Here is a 24,159-nt window from a genome sequence, read left to right on the forward strand (position 1 = left end):
ATAAATGTTAACTTCTTATTGTAATCGGGGCCCTGGTTGTATTTTTTTACCTACTAGGGAACGCCTGAAAATACATTAAAATATTTTAAACTTTTTCTTGTGCAATGTTTTGATTCTGTCTAAATATTTATAGATAGGCTGGATTTTACTTCCTCGGGACATATTGAGATCGAAATTGCTTAGAAATAACGACATTTGTAAAATATTAAACATTTTATCATTGAATATCGCCATGAATTTTTTTGAATCTAGCAAAAATAGAAATAATAGTTTTATTAGAAATTTTATTACGGGATTTAGAATGTAGTCTCTTAGTGGGCCAAAGGTTTTGTAATGTAGGAAACATTTATGGAAAGGATTTTATTTACGAAATAGGATTTTATGCCTTCTGCTAGTGGCTACAAGGATTGTTTTTCCAAGCCTTCCGGATAAACGAGTTTAAGGAGGTGATAAAATGGACGCAATTTATAGAATATCTGCCGTAGGTAAATACGTACGTACTGAGCTGCAAATTGTTCAGAACGATAAAAATGCAAGTCGTGTTTAGATATTAATAAAAAAATCAACAATGCATATTTTACTTAATCAAGTACGTCTATACGAGTATATTAAAAATAATATGTTCCCAGAAGGAACTTTGATGGTCTGAATTTCAATTTTATTGTTGTTTAAGAGATTCTACCAAATCATTTTTATTATCATCAGTGTATGTTCAGAATGTGTAGATAAGTCAATTTGTGGCACAACTTGGAGTTTTTTAGGAGAGATTTTTCCGTTTTTCGTATATCTCTTTGCCATTAATAGCCATACCATTTGGTTATTATTAAAAAAATAGGTTAAAAATCATAAAGTTTTTTTCATAAGATTTCTCAATAACAATACTTATTTGCAGGACACGCATTTTAATAAGCACATACGCTGATTAGGACAAACATTTTTTTTTCAACTGTTTCTCAAACAACATAAATAATTTTCATGATCTAATCAGTGCATGTTTGTCCTTATCAGTGCGTGTGCTTATTAAAATGCATGTCGTGATGGTTTTATATTTTTGTGAAACAACTATGGTAAAGCTGTATAGTGGGTTTCGCATGTTGGTTTAATTAGTGTTCTGGCAAAGAGACGGGTACGTTTCGAAACCGGTAGACAAAGAAAAGTCGGTAAGTGGTTTTTTACAAATATTTAAAAACATTTAGTAAAATGTTTGACCACAAAGTTAATGCTTTCAATATTAATAGTATTTTATACCGTTGAAATAAAAAAAATAGTACCTAAAAGTATCAGACAATGATTCTTACACATTGATATTGCATTTTAATCGTGACTCTTAAAATATTTACGTATTTTAAGGTATTTATCTTTATTTAATTACATGGTTTATAATCCAACTTTTTTTCTATTAAGTGTTAGAATGGTGAATGTTACACAGTGTGTTCAGTAATGACAGGTTATAAGCCACGTAAATGCCTAGATTTCTATAATTTCTTATCTTAAATGTTCTTCATCGCCATTGTAAGATGTTAAAAATTGTTTTTTTGACCAACAAACGCCTTTGCCTAACCAGTAAGCAGACATTTCATATGATATGTACCTAAATATTGAATTATGTAGCAATTTCAGTACAAAATATTTCTTTAAATTCAATACATTCAACTAAAATTCGAAAATTTAACTTGTAGCAAATAAAAAACAGCGTAAAAAATCGCTACATACAGCTTTAAATTCACAGTAAACTGGCATAGATAGTTAGTTTTTTTAAATTTACTACGCGTTTTGCACGATGTTGACACAACAGCGCTCATTTTTCAAAACATAATTTCTAAGTATCGTTTGATGAAGCATTATCTTTATAGCGTTTCATCCGCTTTCCCTTTTTACTTTCTTTATTATTTACTTGAACCTTGCGTACATACGGCTTAGAAATGTGGGCACCGCTATAAATTTTTATATCGGCCAATTCCTTAGAATGAAATGAATCTTCGAAAGGGATGGCAAAGAGCTTTAATGAGTTTTTCTTACTCTTCCAAAGAATTTTAATACATTTTATGCACTTAATATTACTAACTTACTACTGTAGTAATTTACATTATTATAATGATTTCATATTTTAAATAGTAAGGATTCTGACTGCTGTTAAAATATTTATGTTCATTTGTAAAATAGGAAAATAAATGTATAAATAAATAAACGTTTAATAATAATACATACAAATTATAACATAGATGGAGAACATTTTAGAGAAGGGAATATGGTAGTCAGAAGCCCTGTAAATGCCTAGACTTAACCTAACCTAACCTAACCCGAACGGATTATTACAGTTATTTTACAAAAAATAATATATCATTTTCAATTCATACTCTGTTTTTGATAATAATATTTTTTGCGCCTTTTATAAAGTCTTTTGTTTAAATTTGTAAGGTAGTTTATTGTATGATTTTAGTCCCTGATTTATTAGTTTCGATTGTTCTTGTCTTGTTTTGAAATGTTGTTTGTGATATTGTTCTGATATTCTTGAATTATATCCATGTTTATTACCATTTTATCGAAGTTTTAGTTCTTTGTCCATAATGATATTACTGGCTGACTTATGTATAAATTTCAAAGATTCTAGTTGAAAAAGATCATTATCGTTCTTTAGTTGGCGTTAATCTAAATGACTCCCAATGCGGTGAAATCTAGTGTTTTGTCTACAAACATTTAGAGAGTCTCAAAATATTGTCTTAATAAATAAGACGTAGGATTAGATTTTTGATTTTCGTAGTTGTTTTTATTTTTTTTTACTTAATTTTTAATTTTTAAGAGTTGGTTATTTTGAAATGTTTTATTTTAAAACTGTTGAGAATTCCTGAGTTTTTAGCATAGTAAAGTTTGTATTATACCAAGAGCATTCAATATACATTGCAACAATACACAAAAATTAAGAATTCATGATTGTTGCTATTTCTAATTTACTTTGTTTTGTATTTTTTTCTTTGTTCGCGTTTTTCTAGCAACGTATTTTTATTAATTTTTTTTAATTACCTATGTACAAAAATATTCCTCCATAATATCCATACTGATTTTGAAAATATAATTATCCTAACTCAATTTGATATATTTTTATCGGTATTCGTAGTATGTAATATTTTCTATTGAATCCTTTAATTTTTACTGCGCGTAAGAAAACGTTTTTTGTATCCAATTCCTGTTAGGCTGAAGTTTTTTGAAGAAATTGATTAATCGTTGATATGATGTGTTTGCAAGTAAGCTGTTTGCTATTTGGTCGCTATTTTTAGCCATAATCACAAAAATTAGGATTTCGTGCTTTGCGTTTTACATGCATTCCCCCTTCCAACTCTTTCTTGAACCTCCACGCTGTCAGGTGGCGCGACATAAGAACTGTGTTGTTCAACGTGTTACACCGAGAGCGTCGCGATATTTTATAGCGTTCTCTCGCAAAAATGTAAAGATGTTTGGATTTCGTAGAAAACTAGAATTATTACGGAACAGTTTTATAAACGCTACCATGACAATCATAATGACCTCCGTGGTGAAGTGGTCAAGACGCTTGACACATATACGGAAGGTTCCGGGTTCGATTCCCAGTGTGAACACAAAAACGAAATCTGATTTTTCTCAAGTCTGGGTGTTTGCGATGAAATTCACCACTGTAATTAGGCCTCCTGGCCTGTTGTAGTGCAAAAAAAATAAATATATCTATATGGTTATGAATACATATCAGTGGCGAATGGTGATTTTAATTACAGGTAAGCTTTAAAAAACAACAACATATATTTGTACCTACATAGGAGGTACATAATGTATACTATGAATTGATATTTTTCTGTGGTTCTGTGTGATACAACAACTCTCATCCATGGAATCAACTCAAACAGTTTAACTTCGTGATATTTTATATTTTTTGGATTTATTATCCATTACTTAAATATATAACTCATTAAAAATTATATAAATAATACCACTATGAATTCAGTCAATATTAGGTATTTAATTGAAATGTCAACTAGCCGAACTGTTCTAGTAATTAATAGTGCTAAAAACGGCCGCGTCGAGCGCTTTATGTCCTGCAATATGACGCATGAAAGTAGTAGCCTTATGTCAAAAGTACCATCTAAAAGGAAAATAGTTCTTAAGAAATAATGTTGGAAATACTGTTTTCCAAATCAAGAATCTTCAAAAAAATTGTGTAATCTGCAAGTTTAATCTAGGAGAAAAAACCCGCACTGGGGTTAAGACATTCAAAATAAAGTATACTTATTTGTATGAAAAAATATGCTAGAATAATCGGAAAGTTTTTTAACTCACCTCAGGCGCTGGGCGCGTTTTATTAAAATTATAAATTTATATTAGGATAAAAATACAAACGGTGGAAATGATTTAAAATAAATGTTAATTATTTATTTGTTTTTCTGTAAATTAAGTTACAATAAAACATTATTATGGTTAGTCAAATACAATGGTAAGCTGCGCATAATCGCTTCTATACACGGTTTGCCCCTGGAGTATATATAAAAATGAAAATGGCTTTTTAAAAAAGCTGCATTTACAGTATTTTAACCTGTATAACTGGTACCTTCTCAAGAAGTTATATTAAAGTTTTTTCACAAAAGACTTTGAATTAATTCGCCGAAATAATTAATTAATTCGTAAAATAAATTAGACGTAGACAAAACATACCTTCAATGAGATTAATGATTTAAAGATTAACGAATTAATTAAATTAGATATAAATTTTTCGACATATTTTCTTATCGGTCATTGTAAATAAATGATGTCATTTTTCATGCAAACACTCGGCAATAAAAATAATCGATCATTTTTTTATCGTTGATGCATATCATATTATTAATTTAATTGTTAAGTGCTATTGCTACTGGCTAAAAAAATTCTCAGAAAATATTTTGATAAGCGTTAAATAATTACTTAAACGGAAACGGCTTTATGTTAAAACGTTTTGTTTTAATAACTAAGATAGACAATCTCTTAGTTCTTACCGTCAGGAATTATGTTTATCTACATATTTAGAATTACTCGTGTCACTATTTACATTATAAAATATTAAAAGAAAACTTTCTGAATTTTCTTTTTTTTTCAGTTATATTTATTCATATATATGTACATTATACAATGGAATATCTAAGTTCATACATATAGAATAACAAGGTACATAAATAACACATGGGGATACATTTATTTATTTTTATTTCACGTTTACATAACACCTGCGTCGAGGCATTCATTTACATGATTTAAAATATACTTATGGTGTCATAAAATAACACATATTCATGCTTATCCCCACAGTAAAATATATACATAAATTAAAGTAAGAAAAAAAAGAAGGAAAAGAAAACAAAATTATATTATTAGTACAGCTCACATACTAAACTACTGTGCAGACATTAGGTCAAGTAACAAACCACCGTCAGCTCCCGGTGGCCCAACATCCGCACAAATGCCAAATATACGAGTAAATGACATATTCATCGAGACACTGTGTGGATACAAATACAAAACAAGAAACGCAAAAATAATATAAACAAGTCTACTGCTTTAGTGGGGTGAACATTTCAAGACAGTTCTCGGGACCCAAATCAAGTAGCCATTTTTTTACAAATAACTTTTATTGCTCAAGATTTTTATGTACTTTTGAGGCAAGTGGTACATTGTTATTTTCTAGGAGCAAGGTATATTTGACTCTTTTGACCAAATGATATTGTCATTTTAGGTGCCATGTTTAACTGTTTAGTTTTAAGTCGCGTTTCAGAGCGAGTATTGTATCTTTATCCTTCTACTTTCCTTACCATCCCCTCTCCTCTCTTTAAAGTAGTATTAATATATTTTTTTTGTATATCTTTGTTTTTCTTTTTTGTACAAAATTGTAAGATTCAATATGTCCATGTACGAGACTGAACGGTTTGGGTAGGTAGGAAGAAATTGCCTAAAGGCAATTTGCCCGCCCTTATATGTATATAAATATTGTATATGTATATCAAGTGTCAAATAAATAAAATAAATATTGCAAAATTTATTTCCACCATGTTTATGAGTGTGAACAAGAAATGCCTTAGCATACAGCTGCCTGACGTTCAGAACACCTACTCGTTCATTATCTAGAGAAAAATGTGTTAAAAAAGTGAGATAATCTGGTCACGAAAAACTCCCTCAGAGATGTGAAAAATGTCAACGGCCAAAGACATCATGTTCAACATAGTGATAGTTCTTCCTACAGGCATAACCCATGCATTCCAAAATTATTGCCCCGCAAAATTTCAGAGTTGTCAACAATACCGCGCAACAATAAAAAAATGCTTAGTAAAATACACACTCCTTCTGGTCTTCAAACTGCTGTAACCAAGCATACATAAGCCATGGATAATATCCATAGAGAAACCGAAGAAATTTCCCCTGAACCTTCTCCACCATAAGATAGTACTTCAACTAACACCGTCTCCACATCATCGAGTCACTCTCAAGTCTACTTCGCGTCAACGAGTTGTAAAGAATTCTCAGTACTCGTGTATTACTAAAAACCCTGGCAGTACACAGGACAAATCTTAACATCTTCAATGAATTACTACAAACTGTTTCGATCTAATCTTAAAATGTCAGGAACCCACAAAAGTAATGCCCAAATCCTCAACCTTCGAAGCCTGCATCAGGTTCTGGTCATTCATTCTATAGCTGATATTGGTGCTGACGTTCAATTTCTGAGATGCTAAATGAAACTTATATAAAATGCGTTGTAAATCATTTTGATTGTGTCACTATGATTGCATCGTCTGCGAAACATGTGATTTGAACGACTTTATCTCTCTTAGTATTAGATTTGCTATTTATAGCGTGTTTATTTGTTTATTTTGTTTGTGTTAGAGACTGTTCAAGTTTTTTGGTTTTTATTTTGTTTTGATATCCTTAGTTATATAGATTTGTTTTGTTTTTTATTGTTATAAATATGTGCATTTAATTTTTTTAATCCGGTTTGCGTTCCGTAGTTCTGACATGAACTGCCGACAAATAGTCAGCAGCGGACGTCCAGGACTTCGAGAACCTAAAAGTTGGCGAGCGTGGTTAAGGCTCTGAGGAGGCATCCGCAGTATACAGCTCAGCCAATTTTATCGTCTCCGCTTGATGACAGTAGTTGTCTCTGGATTTTGCTTCATCCATATTCTATTTTTTTATTCCTTACATAGTCAAACCACAGCACACCCAAGATTCCTCTGAGATATCTATTCTCAAAACTCTTTTTTTTTCTTTTATGAGTAGAGAGGTACCATGATTAGCATCCACAGAGGAGAATAGGTGATATTCAGGCGTCATATAGGTGGCATTTGGTTTTTACTGAGTAAATATCCGATCTTCAGACAACCTTTATAATGCTGAATGCGGCGCCTGCTATTCTTAGGCGCACTACCAGCTCATTTGAAAACTGCCATTTTCCGTAACATTTTCTCCTAATAATTTGAAACTCTCGACCCTTTCAATGACTTGGTTTATCAGATTCAGGGGGTTTTTCAGAGAGTCCTTGAATCAAAATACTTAGTGTTTTTTTAAAAATATTTTAAACTTTGAATGAGCGAATACACAATGATTTTTATTTATTATTATCAATGCATATGTAGTTGTTGAAAAATCAAATAAACTCATTACTGATGGAAATCAGAGATACAAACAAATAATGATTGATTATGATTTTTATAAACAAGGAAGTGACTGATTTAAAATTGATTTATCGAAGAAAAAATAGTTTAATTATAAATGACAATATCAGATTTATATCGACAACATTAACAATCAGAATTGACAGTTTTGATTTTCGTAATTATTATTTTTTTTATATGTTTTAAAAGTATTATTTTCGAGTAAATGTCTGATAACCTTATCGTTGTGTCAAAATGCATTCAAATGACGCCAATAACGTTTTTTTGTTGAATTCCTTTATGTTGCAATTTCGTCTATATTTTTTTAGGTTTTCGCCGGGTTTTTTTTACCAAGATACAAATTTTCATAAGACTATTTTAATATTTTGAATAGTTTTGAAAAAAGAATCAATATCAAAATTATTTTAGAAAAATATCACACAAAATAATGTCAATAATATTTTAAGTTTGTCCAAATTTTTGTAGACAAGGAATGGATTGAACTCCCTTGGGAGCTGTTTATATCAACATATTACAACAGATATGAAGAACATATGAGAGAAGGTTATATTGAAGTCTAGGCATCTACAAGGCTTATGACCTGTCAATGGTTGGTTTAAGTGGCCACTTTTCACACTGTGTAACATTCATTATTCTGCGCATATTTGAACATCTATATTCGTTCAATTCTTTCACCTGTTGATGCTTACATATTGTGATATAAATGTCACACTTCAGTTGTCTACCGTTTTATTTTAATTTATTATAAATATTCAAAATAAAAATCAAAAAAATACGTATTTCATTTTTATATCATATTTCAGAAAAGGGTTAAAAAACACTTGGTATTTTTTTATTTTAATGAATTCGAGTCGTTAGGGCTTGACTAAATATGTAAAATGCACTTGATGCCGTTAATTTAAATTAAATTTTTCAAAGGTTTTTTTATTTTAATAACTTGAATTAGAAAAAAAATGCGTTTTAAAATTGCAAAATCGTATAATTTTCTTACTTTTTAGACAACAGCCTAAAATACACTGCAACAGTGAAAACAAGAAGAGATATATATTATTTTATTTGTAAATTCAATCAGATTAATTGAATATGTAAATTATCAGTTACGTTTTTTAAGTATATTTTACACAATTTGAATTTGCTATACGAAACAGAACTTACGATTTTCTTGTTATATTACTTTAATTTTTTTTATTTATTTAATTGGTTTTTAATTTATCCTTAAATTGTTAAAACTTTCTACCGAATCTGTTGTATAACATTTGGTTATTTTTTTTTTATAAATCTTGTATAATTTTTGGGTTCAATTTTTTAGAAACCTTGGGTAAATGGAAATTTATCTATTTATTTTTAAATATCAAGCCAACTATGTTGGTATTATAAATTTTTGTAAGAGGCAGATTTGCCATTTATATTAATAAAATAACAATGTTTGAGCTTGCAGACTGGCTGGATTTCCTCCCTAGGGAGCTATTCATATTTAAATTTCTTAAAACGAAGAGATAAAACATTTTTGAGAAGATAATATAGAAGTCTAGGCATTTACAAGGGTTATGACCTGTCATTGGCTGGTTTAAGTGGCCACTTTACACACTGATAAAGGTTTCAGCTCTTTTACTTCACAAAAGTCAACAGATGGAAGAGTTGAGGAAATGTGGGTGTTCAAACATGGGCAGAATCGTGAATGTTACACAGTATGTAAAATGGCCTCTTAAACCAGCCAATGACAAGTCATAAGCCCTGTAAATGCCTAGACTTCTATATTCCCTTCTCAAAAATGTTTTCCCCCTGTGTTGAAATGAATTTAAATTTAAAATAAAATAAAAAGAATTTTCAGAACCTTAAACAATACACTGATTTACATCCCATTCACACACGAATGTTTGCATGTGTATTCTTATTTGCTTTCTCTCCTAAGAGAAATATTTTACAACTTTAATACTGTTAAAGGCAAAGCAATATTGCCTAAATCCGATATATAACTGTAAAGTGAATGACGTGTCTATTTATTATACGTCAGTGCATAAATGTAATATTATTTCGCTTATCATAATTTAATGAGATTAGATTTTTGAAGTGGGTATGTAGGTTATTAAAATAATTACAAAAACAATCGCAAAACAAGAATATTTCAACAGATAAGAATGATGTCAAGATTGGTATCCATTATCAGATTGATCCATATTAATTTATTGTCATTATTCGCTGTTGAAAATTGACTAATGTTTCTTTTTATTACATTACATTAAACCAAGTAATTTATCATCGAAACAAATTGACAAAAATAGTTTTTTCTATCTTTATTCTATTCTATTTTAGTTATTTCCTATCCTATGACAGTAAATTTATTAAACTGTTAAATAGCGATGTTTGGCAAAGATTTGGTACGAAACTTCATTTTCTTCACACGTTATATATGCATTTTGTTTTATGATCGGGTAATGTGAGAACATTTTTTTATTTTTTAAAATTTATTTACAATTTTAAAAAACCCGTTAGGGTTCTATTAGAAATTTAATATTGCCTAGTCATTTTATGTCTCGTCTAGTCTAGTTAGTTCAGTCATCATGTGCTTTTTCAGATTGATTTTAAATTTGTCTCCAGTAAAAGTTTTCAAGTGGTAAGGTAGGTCGTTGTAGTGTTCAAGTCCATTATGTAGTATTTTTGACTGTCCTGTGTTTGTCTTTGCTTTTTCAATATGATAGTGTTGTTGTTGTCTGGTGTTATATTTGTGTATGTCAGCATTTTTGACTAATATTATGTCGTCGTCTTGTATGTTTCCCAGTGTTATTTTGTGCACAATTTTTAAGGTCTCAATTTTAGTCAAGTAGTTTATGTCAAACTGGCGTTTTTTTGTACAGTTCAGTCGTAGAGGTCAGGTAGGGTAGGTTGTATGTTAGTTTAAGAATTTTATTTTGTTGTCTTTGTATTCTTGTTATGTCTGTCTTGTTACCAGTTCCCCAGAAGGCGATCATGTAACTCAATTTACTTTTGACATAGGCTTCGTACATCATAATTTTTTCCTTTCTCGGTATAAAATCTTTAATTTTGTAGAAGAGGCTATGTAGTGATGCCATTACTTTAGTGAGTCCGTCTATGTGTTTAGTCCATTTTTATTGTCTGTCCATTGTGAAACCTAGATAAGTGACATGTTCTAGTTCTTTAAGAGTTTCGTTGTTTATTTTTATGTTCATGTTATGGTTCTTCTTTTGTGTTTCGAAATGTATTATATTGCATTTCTTGGCATTTAGTGTTAAGAAGTTTTTGTTTGTCCATTCTAATAGTTTTTGCACGTCATTGTTGATGGTTTTAGTCGTTTCAATGTCATTTTTGTTTTCATTTAAAATTCCTAAGTCGTCCGCATAGATTGTTTTATTTCCCATTATGTCACTGTGTATATAATTTTATTCAGTAAATGTCTAGCGCCTAATTGAAAAAACATTATCATTAAATGTGAGTATATATTTTTTTGAATACCGGTTTCAAAACTGACTGACGAGAGTATTTTTTTTTGACCAGTCGGTTTCCAGGTCGACTGGAAAATACTGCTTTTAGCAAACATCATCATTCCATGTCTGCTCCCTATTTGGAGCATATGGCGTCGGTTTTGTCAGCTGCCAGCTCCTGTGTATCTTCCCAGTCAGGTTCGCGTCCGGTAGTTCTGACACAAAATGCCAACGGACAGTTAACAGTGGACAAGTAAAGTAAAAGAACTTGTAAAGAAGGCAAGCGTGGTTAAGGCTCTTGGGAAACATCCGCAGTATATGGCCCAGCTAACCGTATCGCCTCCGCTTGATGACAGTTGTAACCGGAGTTTGCTGCGTCCGTTTTCTTATTACTTTATTCCTTACAAAGTTAAACCACCGCATCTCCAATATTCTTTTGAGACACATAATCTCAAAACTCAAAAATTTACTGTTTTGGGCAAGGTCACAAAGCTCAGCTTTGCCAAAAGGAAAATAAGAAGCAGAACCCTTCATGTATGGAACGATCGTTATTTAAGTGAACCTACCGAAAGTATAACTAAAATGTTTTTCCCTACCATTTTCCATGCCTATGATTTTAGGAGAATGCAGAATGCTGGCTACGAGCTCACGCAGATGCTTACGGGTCATGGTTAGTTTATGAGCTACCTGCATGCTTCAAGCTCTCCGAAATCGAAGACTGCCTATGCAACGATGAAACTCCTCAAGATGTCCCTCACCTGTTGATGCATTGCCCCCTTTTCAGCTTTCAAAGACAACAGCTGGAGGCGCGATGCAAAAACTTGGGTGAAGATCTATGCGACATCCCATCGGTGATAGGTAATAAAGAACTCACACGAGAGGTAGTATTATACATTATCAATATAGTGCAGGCTATTGGTAAAATAAACCAAAGTAGGGAAGAAAATGCTGAACACTCCTCTAGTGGAACGAAAGGCCTGTTGACTACTGCCAACAGTAATCTTCTAAATAATCCCCTCTTTCCTCCCTGCTGACAAGACTCAAAATAGAAGCTGAGCGGGTTATTCCTTTAAAATAAAAAACCCTTGCACGCGGAGTATCAATTTAGCCTATCTACAGTGACCTGAAGACCCCTGACTGAATCGTCAATTTTAACCACGTCATCGGCATACTCTAGGTAACAGAATTTTTGGAAGAAGGAGATGGATATATCCCGATCCAGTGGAATTGACTATTAAAATAAAGATACATTGATAACATAATAAAAATCTTTATTTGGCATTAAAAAAAAAAACAAATTTACAAAGCAAACAATGAAAAATACAATGCGCACAATTAAAAAAACATTTAAGTTTAATTAGGATAAGAAATGTTCTTTGTTTATTTTTTAATGATTGTTTTTGTTGCATCTACCTACGTAGGTAAACCCGTTTCAAGATAGATGCAAAATGTATGTGCGTGATTGTGGTGTGGTATCGGTGGGGCATCACACCCGTGGGCAAAACAGCAAGAAACGACAGCTAGGCGATCCATGATCGCTAGCTCAAGATACGCTCTAATTGCAGTACCAATGCAGCGCCCTATGCACCATTGGCCTTGTGGTGTATTGTTTAGTGCATTTGTCTACCATGCAAAAGGTCTCGAGTTCAAATCTTGACATGGTTGACATGAAATTTTAATTTAAAAAGGCGTTTTTACTCTACAATATTTCATCATCTTACCTTCATGTATCAAAAATGATCAAAGTACAATGTTATTGGTGTACCAATGCAGTGGCCTGTGCATCCTAGCGGAATGGAAGTGTTGACGATGATAGTAACATTTCATAATTTGTGTCAATTTTTTTTTATCCTGCTTTTAAATATTCGAAAACATTGGTTTGGTACCTGCTTAGTCCATGTCCGCTCGCATATTATGTCATGGTGTGCATAAATTGCCTTTAGTTTCTTTGTCTGTAGCTGAATTTTACGCGTTCTTCTAAGTCAAGTCCACCTTCTATAGTTCTGACGTGAATTTCCAACGATCTGTCAGTGTGCGTCCAGGACTCTGATGCCTTGTGAAGAAGGCAAGCTTGGTTAAGACTGTCAGCAGGCACTCGCAATATGTGATCTATTCAAATTAATCACTTGGCTTGATAAGTATAACTTTAGGTTATTTCGCATGACTACAACCTAAAGATAATCTTTACACGCGGATTTAACTAGGTACTTCCAATTATAAGCTACTTAAATATTTGTCATTAGAATGTCAATAAAATAAACGTTCTATCATATTATTGTTGAATGGGCTTGATTACACTCAGACATTGATCATTTGAAGATTTATAGAATTAGTGTTATAGTAAATAATACGGTGGTCTAAAAGATAAATATTTTTTTTTTTATTTTTGTTTTATATTTTAAATACATTCACCACCACTAGGGTTTTTAAAATACAAATTTGTTTCCATAATACATAACGAGGTTTAAAAACAATAATAGGTGGCATTTATACAAAGGTTTAAAAAGTAAGATAATAAAAACATTTAAAAAATGATCCAATAGAAGTCATTTAAAAGTACGCAATTTACTTCTTTTTAAAAAAAATAAAACCAAAAATAAAGAAATAAAAATTCACGGACATATTATGTATATTTATACAAATAAAGAAAGATTATTTCATCAATATGATAATTTAGTTGCAAAAAAGTGACTAATTTAAACATTGTTTTTATTTACTTATTATAATGTACTTGACATAATTTTTGATTTAATTAACGCAGGCGAAATATTGAATATATCAAAAAGACCACTTAATTTATTGACATTTAGATGTAATCGCACGAACCGAGAGAACTGAGGATAATTTGTTTGAAATGATTTTGTGTGGAAAGTACATCTAAGTCGGTTTTAAATGAAACCCTAAAATTTATAATAAAAATTTAATACAAAATGCAGGTATTATAACTTTTATTGTATATACGTTTTTTTCTGTAAATATTAAGTATAAAGAACTTCAGCCCTACGAGAAATGAGATACAATAAATGTTTACTTGCGCGCGGTAAAAATTGGAGCACTAAATTGTACGTCAAAGTTTCCTGAAAATGTATGGAAAACATAATACAAAATATTTTTATAAAAATGAACTTTTTCGAACAACGTCATTAGTTCACATGAATTAATCAATCATAAGAGAATTATGGAAGATTTCCGGCTTGCTTGCTGTCAATAGGCCAATGAGCCGAACTGATAAAAAATAAGCGAAAGAGAACCTCTGACGTCACACGCGAAATTATTTCAGAAATACAAAACTTAAAAAATCATAGCGCTGATAATACGATATACAAAATTTAAAAAAAAATAATTTGGATTAGTTTAATCGCCTATTAACAAATGGAAAAAGACCACTGAGCTTCCTCAATCTTCAGATCGGGTGTAGACAGAGGTATTAAGATTACTAAGTATATATATAACTGGTTTAACACGTACCCGTTTCTTCTTCAGGACACTAATTACAATCACATGAAAATACAACTATACACTGTCATCCAGGAGCGAGCGGTGATTTATTTTATGGGTAATCTTCAACAAAATGTTCATTCATTTGTACTTGCATATAAGTACATAATATATAAGTACCCAATATAATTAAAAATTGCTATTTTTTCTATAGTTCTGTGGAAATCAACTAATAAAAAAAAATATTATCAACTTCGCGATATACGTTGCTTTATTCTACACTATTTTAATGTAACACTTGTACAAAAGTTTATTGAAAAACATCTCAATGACAATCAGCAGATATTTCCACTGTGAATAAAATCTCACCACTGAGCACTGGCCAATTCCTTTTAAAACGAATAATGCCAAAAGGCCACTTCAAACGCCACATGTCCTTTGTGATACAAAATATGTCAACGGTATCAAAGAAAAATAGTCCTTTGGAAATAGTGTTCGAAATACTAGTTTCCAAATACTAAATCTTCAAATATTTTTTGTAATCTGTAAGCTTGTTTTAGTACTGAAAAAACGCGACTAGGTTAAAGATGTAAATGTAAAATATATGGTACCTTTTTGTATGTAGGAATAAGTTCAGGTAATCGGCTAGTTCTACCGTTCGGTGAGAACGGGCTGGCCGCTGTCAAATAAGTCAAATATAATGGTAAGCTGTGCATAATAACTTATTTGGACGATTTGCCCCTACTATCACTTAAACAGTGTCGAACAAAATTTGTATCTTAATAAATTTCCTTGCAAAAAGACGGGTACATCTCGAAACAGGCAAATATGGCCAAGTAGAAAAATAACGAAATGCTGATTATTCAACTCTTGTATAATGCCAGTAGTCCTAAATGGGTGCGAATTTCAGCACCATGCCAAAGTTCAGAACACCAAACTTCTGAGTTTTGATAGTAAGTGCTTGAGGAGAATATTGGACATAAGGTGGTTTGATTTTACAAATAACATTTTAGTCCGGGAATAGACGCAGCAGCCTCCTATAACAAGTGTCCTGAGGATGCGGCAGTGGACCTGGCTTGGGCATGTGCTGCGCATGTCTCAGGAGAACCTAAACCCAAGTTGCCTCTTCTTTAAACCTGTGGGCTCACGCCGTCCTGGAAGGCCGTCGATGAAGATCTTTCGACTTTATTTGACGGAATTAAGGAGCACTGGATTGACATGGGATGAAGCGAGAGTGTTATTGTTTTTTTTTTAACCACAACAGGCCAGGAGGCCCCATTACAGTGGTGAGTTACATCACAGAACACCCAGGCTTGAGAAAAATCTCATCGATTTTTTTTTGTGTTCTCACCGGGAATTGAACCCGGAACCTACCGTGCGTGAGTCAAGCGTCTGGCAAGCGTGTAGGCTGGCGATAGGGTTTCCTGGAGGCAACTGCTGATGTCCAAATGCTCCACCTAGGACCGGATGTGGAAAAAAAAGAGAGATAAGTTTTTATATGCGAATATTCACTATAAATAACATTTGTAACAAAAATTGTGTACAAAAATAATTTTTCACGATATTTTCATTTAAAATCCATAATTACTCCGATAATGTAAATTTAACCGAAGATTCATTGACCTAGCTAAATATCGTAACTTCGACCAGGGGTGGTATTCCAAATGCTCTCGCGGCCGTATTTTTTTGTGTATTTACATACAAAATACACGAGAAAATCTTTTTTCTCGTGCCACGAGAGCGGTTCAGAATAGCACCCCAAAGTTGTATTTTTTGTTATTGAGTCAACCAAAAAGTCGTTTTTTCAAAACTGTAATTTTATGGTTTAGTTCTTTTACCACAACAACAACACCAACAAATCGTCACGCATTTCCTTGTAAGGGTAGACGGAAAAGATTGAACGCCGTGTCACCCTTTCTTTGCATACAGTCCTCGCTTCCTTTACATTATTACATCTTCTCATGCGCACACGCCGATTATTCCCTCGATATGCAAATTTTTAAGTATTGGTTGTATTTAATCTTACCATTTCTTTCTAGGGCTTCCTCATTTTCTGCATCCATCAACATTCTTCAATCGTCATTTCACTGTCCATTCATTCTACATTACCAAACTCATGCAGTACCCCTTTCTTAATTTTGTCGATATTTCTTGTCTCAGTCTTGCATGGTGCACGGATCACGATATTTGTGCACCTATCATACATCGTTTTACCACACATTCGCCTGAAAAATCACATTTCGACTGCATTCATCCTATTTTCATAATTATTCTTCTAATTTCATGCTTCACTCCCATACATTGGCATCAGCACCAGAACTTCAATCCACAAGTCAGGAAAATAAAACACTTTTTTTTTGCCCATCTTGTACCAAAAAATGACCAATAGATTGCTTACAACATACTTTTATTAAGAGACAAATAACAGCTTTGCGAATGACCACGTGATAAACAGTTTTTTTGCGATTGTAGATAAGATTTGGAGCATATAAAAAGACCGTAATTTTAATAAGAATTTGTATTCCATCTGCAAGTGATTCAATCAATTCATTAATAGTTTTCTCTAATACAAAGAACTAATTAACAATGTTTGGTAAGTACAAATAATTGTTTTGTTACAAAAAAAGAAACAACATCACATATAAAGTATTAAACTACAATTCAAATCAAGAATAATATTTCAGTCATTGGTGTATTTTTCATATTGCATAAGCAGGACTTCCGCAAGGAGTTTATTTTGGTCTACCATAAAAAAAAACATTAGCAGTTTTTGCAAAGTTAGAGCACAGAACACACAGGCTTGATAAAAATAGCAATGTATTATTTTTATTTCACCTGGGATCGAACCCAATATTGCCATGCCTGAGCCAAGTTTCTTTGCCAAGGTGTATTGGAAGAAGTTTTCTTTTTAAATACCATAAGTAAATGTTTAATAATAATTGTGTAAAACTTGTTTACTTTAAAAAAAAAAATTCTAGTTTGGTTTTTCTTCAAAATTGTATAAAAACGAGTGAAATATGTTTTTAAAAATTTCATTGTTACATGCTATTTAAAATGCATTTACATGTATTTTTTTTCATACAAGTAAAACTAGAAATAAGTGAAGCCTTTGAAAAACTGTCCCATAGTAAATAGTTGATTGAATTTAACTTCGAGTCCTCTTTTCAAAATATTTCCATTCTGATTCATATAATCCTTTTTATTCCTGCATTTTTCTTTCTTACAATATTTTATAATATGATTAGCAACACGAATAATTTGAGGCTGTTCAAGTCCTGACGATAAGGAACTTATCTTGAAACCGGTCGATGTATGACTCAAAAGTTAATGTAGTTTATGCAAATTTACACATAAATAAATATCTATTTACATAGAATGAAAGCTTTATGAAATTAAAAATGAAACGTTTTTGGTTTTACTATCAGTGGCGGCAAGCAGCGCCAGTGCCATGTTGTGATTTCGTTATACCTATAATATTATAATTTCCTATAAAATTAATTTCCATTTATTACTAAATGGAAAGTGTAAAATCTATAAATTCATTGAGATTATCTATAATCCAGTCTGACCGTCAAAGAATTAGATATAAATATATATTTTTATATTGAATCGGCATTCACTTCGTAACACTTCATTATAAATTATTATGAAAATAAAACTTTGTTATTAGTGAAACCCCTCTCACCCTACTCACCCTCTTATACCCGTATGCAGAGACAAACCTTAAGGTGAGGAAAGTACATTCTATTGTCTTCACCTTCGGGTTATTCTCTGCATTTGAAATTAGAATTTACTTTCCTCACCTTTAGTTTTGTCTCTGCATACAGGTATTAGACCCGCGTCTGTTTACACTCTCTTAGCCGAGCGATGTCTTCCCATACATTAAATCTTAGACTTAATTATTGTAACTTCCACTTATGTGCTAAATTTAAAAAAATAATTTCTACTTAATCTCTTGTCCTTCATTGATCATGTTTTCATATCCGTACTTTAGATAAATATCCATTCATATGCTAACACCTTAGATAAGTGGAAAAAACTCCCCTGCTCTAAGTTTCACTGATTAATTTGTTTATTTTTTGTTTAAATTCTATTACATTGTGAACAATATTCTGTTTACTTTATTCGTTTTCTATCACCCGTCGATGGGAGGAGTGCTCTCTTGAAACTATAGTAGTGTTCTTGTAAAATAATAAAAATTGTGTAACACTAATAACGAAATTTATTTTCAAAATAATTTAGATATAATATCTTTTAATGATTAATGGCGGTCAATTTAAAAGCCTTAAATATTTATGAAGTAAATTTTTACATAATTTTTATTTGAATTAATTTTTGAATAATTTTATATTTTCAGCTAAAGTAGCTTTCCTGTTTGTTGGACTTTTTTTGGTGGTATCAGCACAAAGGCCAAATGGAGGAGTAAGTACAAAAGCTATCAAAAGTTTATTTTTTCTTACCAACTACAGATAGAACCTGCTTTGCTCGGTTAGCAGTGTGCAGAATCTAGATTGACGATGGGTTGAAGCTTTTATTTTTGCCGATAAAGGTAATATATAGATATTATTGGGAAAAAAACACACACAAATCGGGCATTCATACAATATTTTGGTGTCTTAAAACCTTAAAAAGTGTTTTTAAAATTTTAAAATGCAGTAAGTCAGCATTTGATTCTCGCGAATAAAAACTTGTCGAAATCTGCCGCTGCTCAAACACTAGGTTCGGAAATTGTGCTTTTGCCGTTGCCGGCCCCTCTGGAAGCAATTATTGCCTTCATATTTGTGAATTATCGACAATTCCAGTCTGTTCAGATCTGAACTGAAATTTCACTTTTATCGTAAACTTACAATTTATAATTGAATTTAAAGTAAATTTGACATTGAAACTGAAAATAAAATCAGGAAACGTTACAATTAAAATTTACATTTAAAATTGTAAAGCGCACTTGAGGAAGTTTTTTACGAAAATTGCACTATGTAAATAAGTCAAATATTATTATAATTATTAATTAAAATCAAATTCGCGTTATTATCGTATTTGAATACAAAGCTTGCAGTCCTGGTTTAAGGTTTAACATAATCATTCCCTTTTCGCACCTAATGGTGCATAGAACACTAGATAAGTACCCTAATCACAGCACGTTTCGATCGAAAGAAGGTGATCAGTCTTACGCTTCAGGTACCAGTCGAGGGACTATGAAATATTTTAATGTGAAAACACCCTTTTATAAAATTATTTCATATCAACCATGTCGCGAAACGAACCCGAGACCTCTTGCACGGTAGGTAAACGCGATAACATCATGATTTAAAGGTCTAACATGGATAATATAATTATTATTTTTTAAATTTGACTTTTTCTCTACTGTATTTCATCGTTTACCTTTTAAAACAGTAAATATACAATACGCAGATATTATCAAGTAAATACTGATTTCAGTATTTTGAATTTTTCAAAATCTTTGTAGACTAGATATCACCCCTATCAAGGTTAAAATTACAACCGAGATGAATACCATTTTAGAGAGGGGAATTTGAAAGTCCAACTGGTCCAAGGAGAAGTTTAAAAATTGGAAAATTGTTTTCCGGTGTTGCCTTGTACGTGAAATAATTCTGTCGAAGTAATTTTTTCACAACAATAAAGGTTTCAGCTCTTAAACTTAACTAAAATAAACAGATGGAATAAATATGGATTTTCAAACATAGGCAAAATGGTGAATGTAACAGTGTGTAAAATGGCCATTTAAACTGCCCAATGACAGGTCATAAGCCCTGTAAATGCCTGAACTGCCATATTCCCTTCTCTGAAATATTATCCATCTCTGTTGTAATTTGTTAATCAATACTGATTATCTACTAACCTAAATGCAAAATGATATAAGTATTGAGTAAATGATTTTGTAAAATAAATAAATAAATAAATTACGAAATTATTTTAGTATCGCAATATTATTTTTAATATTTCTATAACAAACAATGAAACAGAAACAGAATTCGCGAAAACGATACAATATACTGATTTGAACGTATTTTTTTAACCATAGAGTAATTCTGCCAATGATGCTGCCAAATAAACCAATGATGATAGAATTCATATGTAAGCAAATAAAGTATATTATTAAAGTTTTAAATATGTTTACTTCCATACGCATATTATTTTTCTTCAATTCTCTCAAAAGAAGTTCTCCAAAATGAAAATATTATACTAGCATCAATAAACAAGTGGTTTGTTACAGCGGGGTAGCGTAAATAATTTTCATATGTATTTAAATTATTTTATATTTAATTGATAACTCGTCAAGGCATGATCAGGTGTGATCATGCATTGTCCTTTTTGGCGAGTGTGCACTTTAGCTCATTATAGATACATTTACATGAAAGAGTTTATTAAATCGGGTAACCCGGCCAGGCACACGCACATTTATTTGTTGTAACAGTTGGGCACAGTCAAATATTGAATTAAATATTTTTAATTAAAAAAAAACACTATTTTCTTTATATTTTCCAGTTTTTGTACATTTATATACTTTATTAAGTGTTATTAAATATTCGTATAAAACCTCTAACCGACTTTTCTTTGTCTGCCGGTTTTAAGACGTACCCTCCTAGCCAGGACACTAATAAAACCGGTACACATAGAAATGTTGGTGTGTGATTATATACAAATATTTAATAGAATTTTGTTAAATGTTTGACCACAAAGTTAATGCTTGAAATATTATAATTATTTAAATATTTATTTGGGTACGTATAAATAATATTCCAACTCTAATATCTAATTTAAAATTACTGAAACGTAATAAATTTACGTTGAATTTTTTCGCTTTTATTTATGTGCACTTTATAATATTGTAACCATTAAACCGAGTTGTGTTAAGTTGGCTGCGTATGAGTGTTAAAACAATATATGTATTATTTTTTTTTAAGCAAGTTTCATTTTATTTTTAAATGGGAGTTGCTTATTATGACCAGGCTTATATTTTCTGCAATAATAATGTTCATTCCAACTACCACAACCATTGTGTAAGGATCTGGCAGGATGGTTGGCTGCGGTCTTCTTAATCATATTAAAATACACAACGATCTTCATTGTGCGTTATTGTTTCCAGCCATGCCCAGAAAACGAAGCCTTCCACCCACATGAGAATGACTGCTCTAAGTTTTACAAGTGCGATCACAATGAGCTGATCCTCTTCAACTGTCCAGCTGGACTTGAATGGAGTCAGTCAGAAAGCGTAAGAATTTTGATAAATAATATTCATGGACAAAATATTTGTAAACAATCATTTTCTTTAATTCTTATTTAAGAGAGTCTCGATTATTTTATTGATTGCAAGTAAAAAAACTAATAGGTATCTTAAAACCGTGTTATTTTGATTGCCGTTTATCAATATTTTAATAAATGTTTTATTTCAACCAATTTACGGCTATTTAAAAAAAACATTTTTAGGAAAAGGGAAGTAGAAATATAAAGTTAAATAAAACTAGAAACAAACCAACAAAACGAAAAGCAAAGATAAATAAATATTATAGACAATCATGATGAGATCCAGGTTAAAAAAATGTATTAAAAATTATAATGATTTTTGATTGATTCGTTAGGCTGTTATATTTGCGACGAAAAATTTTCATATTTAATATTCGCCAGCTCCAAAGTTTAAACACCTTAAAAAGTTGACAATAAACATGAAATTTAGTAAAAAAAAAATCCTATTTATCAATAATGTTTCATAGACTATGAAACGGGCAAAGAAAAAAAAACGTTTTTTTTTTCTATTTGTTATTAACTAGACTTAGTATAAATTCTTAAAGAGTTTTCTCTTACCCGTCATTGATGTAAAGAGAAGATAAAAAAAGTAAAAAAACTGTGCATTAACATTTATATTTCATATAAAAACATGTCCAAAAATATTGAATATGACCATTTGCACTTGGTTTCAGCAAAGAATACAGGAGTGGACGTTGATATTTCCATGTTTATTTTGTTTTTACACGTACTAGTTTAGGAAAAAAGTAAAGTGTATTTATTTTAATTTTGATACAATTACAAATAACCACACAACAAAGGCTCGAAACATACATTTTATATTTTACTGTATTCAGTTCATTTATTTGAACGCTGAACGATACCGCAGATAAATTTAGTGCAGTTGATAAAAAATATATTTCTGGTTTTTAGATTTGTAATTGGCCCGCTCTCGCTGGATGCAACCTTGCTGTAACCGAAACTCCTGGAACTTGTGATCCAAATGCCCCAGCACCAATCTGCCCAGAACACGACCCCAACGGTCTCGCCGTTCATCTTCCGCATCAGAGCGATTGCTCCAAATTCTACGAATGCGACTGGGGAGTAAAGTACGAGTTTAGCTGCCCTGCTTCCCTGCACTTCAACCCAACTCTTCAAGTCTGCGACTACCCAGAAAGGGCTGGATGCCTCTGCGCTTAAATGGGACCAATTTTTTCAACGAACATATGCGGATTCATTGAATACAAACGCAAATATCATTGACTATTTGGAGGCTGACAGTATATAACATTTATCAGCGATGAATTCAAACTAACGCATTAAAGAAACCTTGCAAACCAAATTGTTTTTCATTATGTTGACCAAAACATGTTTTGTCAGGTGTCCCCCAGAGAGTTAACCCGAGCCACCTTTTCTTTTTAATTATGATGAAAATGGTGTAATGCAGGTTGATTTTTATTACAACAAATATCTTACTGAGTTTTATACATACAGGATGGATATCGATTTTTATGTGTTTTAATTCAATAATGGCTCTTGACGGCCGTTCACATGATCTAAATTTCCGTTTTAATAAAATTTGAGGCTCTACTTTTATAGATAATTTAACGAGAATAAAATGCATTCAGGGGATAAAAGGTGGATGCCAGTTAAATACTGGAAATAGCAAGCAATAAATAAATATTACCGAAAACCATTTTAGATTATAAAACAATATATGTTATGTAACGTGTTTATTGAGATAATTGTACAAATACAATTTGAACCCAAGGTTAAACCTTAACTTATAAACAATATATAATTACAAAAATGATTTCGAAAACTAAACTTTGTTATAAAATCCAGACGCTTTCCGATGACACTCTATATACCTTCATGGATGTTTGTTTTTAACAAAAATCATAGCCATCCCACGAAACTATGCTATATACCCAGCATCTCTCATCTCTTTTGGCAACTCATTAAACATCTTAAGTCCTTTGTGATACAGATTTTTTTGTGTTGCACGGATTCTTGTTTTGGGGAGTCTAAAACCTTTACCTCCCCTCATAGAATAGCGATGAATTTCGTTATTATACTGAACATCACAAAACATGTAGGTATTCGAGCCATAATTTATTTTTTAACTTAAATAATAACACTAAAATAATAAAAATAACTTTGTTTGGTAATGAAAGTTTAGGTTATTAACATTAAGGAGGTTTCTTCATATCCATAAGTTTATTTTAATGTTATCTCTTAAAACCTCATTTTTCGACATGCATCCTTTATATCTTGTACTGTTTTGATATTCTAAGTCAGTGTCCATGCAAATGAAGAACACTGTGTTAGTTAGTGTGAGGGTAACAATAGATAGTTACGGAAAACACCTCACA

At 31.5% G+C, this 24,159-nt stretch overlaps 1 protein-coding gene across 1 annotated transcript; it reads left to right on the plus strand.

Moving 5' to 3' along the window:
- The first annotated feature begins 17,064 nt into the window (after positions 1-17,064).
- LOC148273091 (peritrophin-1-like) lies at positions 17,065-23,126 on the plus strand. Its single transcript, XM_088239158.1, has 4 exons — positions 17,065-17,132; positions 18,897-18,961; positions 21,648-21,773; positions 22,718-23,126. Exons 1-4 carry the CDS (start codon positions 17,126-17,128, stop codon positions 22,982-22,984), a joined length of 465 nt encoding a protein of 154 aa, XP_088095284.1. The 5' UTR covers positions 17,065-17,125; the 3' UTR covers positions 22,985-23,126.
- The last annotated feature ends 1,033 nt before the right edge of the window (positions 23,127-24,159 follow it).

The sequence above is a fragment of the Micrasema longulum genome, unplaced genomic scaffold (assembly GCF_059751315.1).
Source record: "Micrasema longulum isolate JH-2025_06_02 unplaced genomic scaffold, ASM5975131v1 h1tg002082l, whole genome shotgun sequence".
In the NCBI taxonomy this organism is placed as follows: domain Eukaryota; kingdom Metazoa; phylum Arthropoda; class Insecta; order Trichoptera; family Brachycentridae; genus Micrasema; species Micrasema longulum.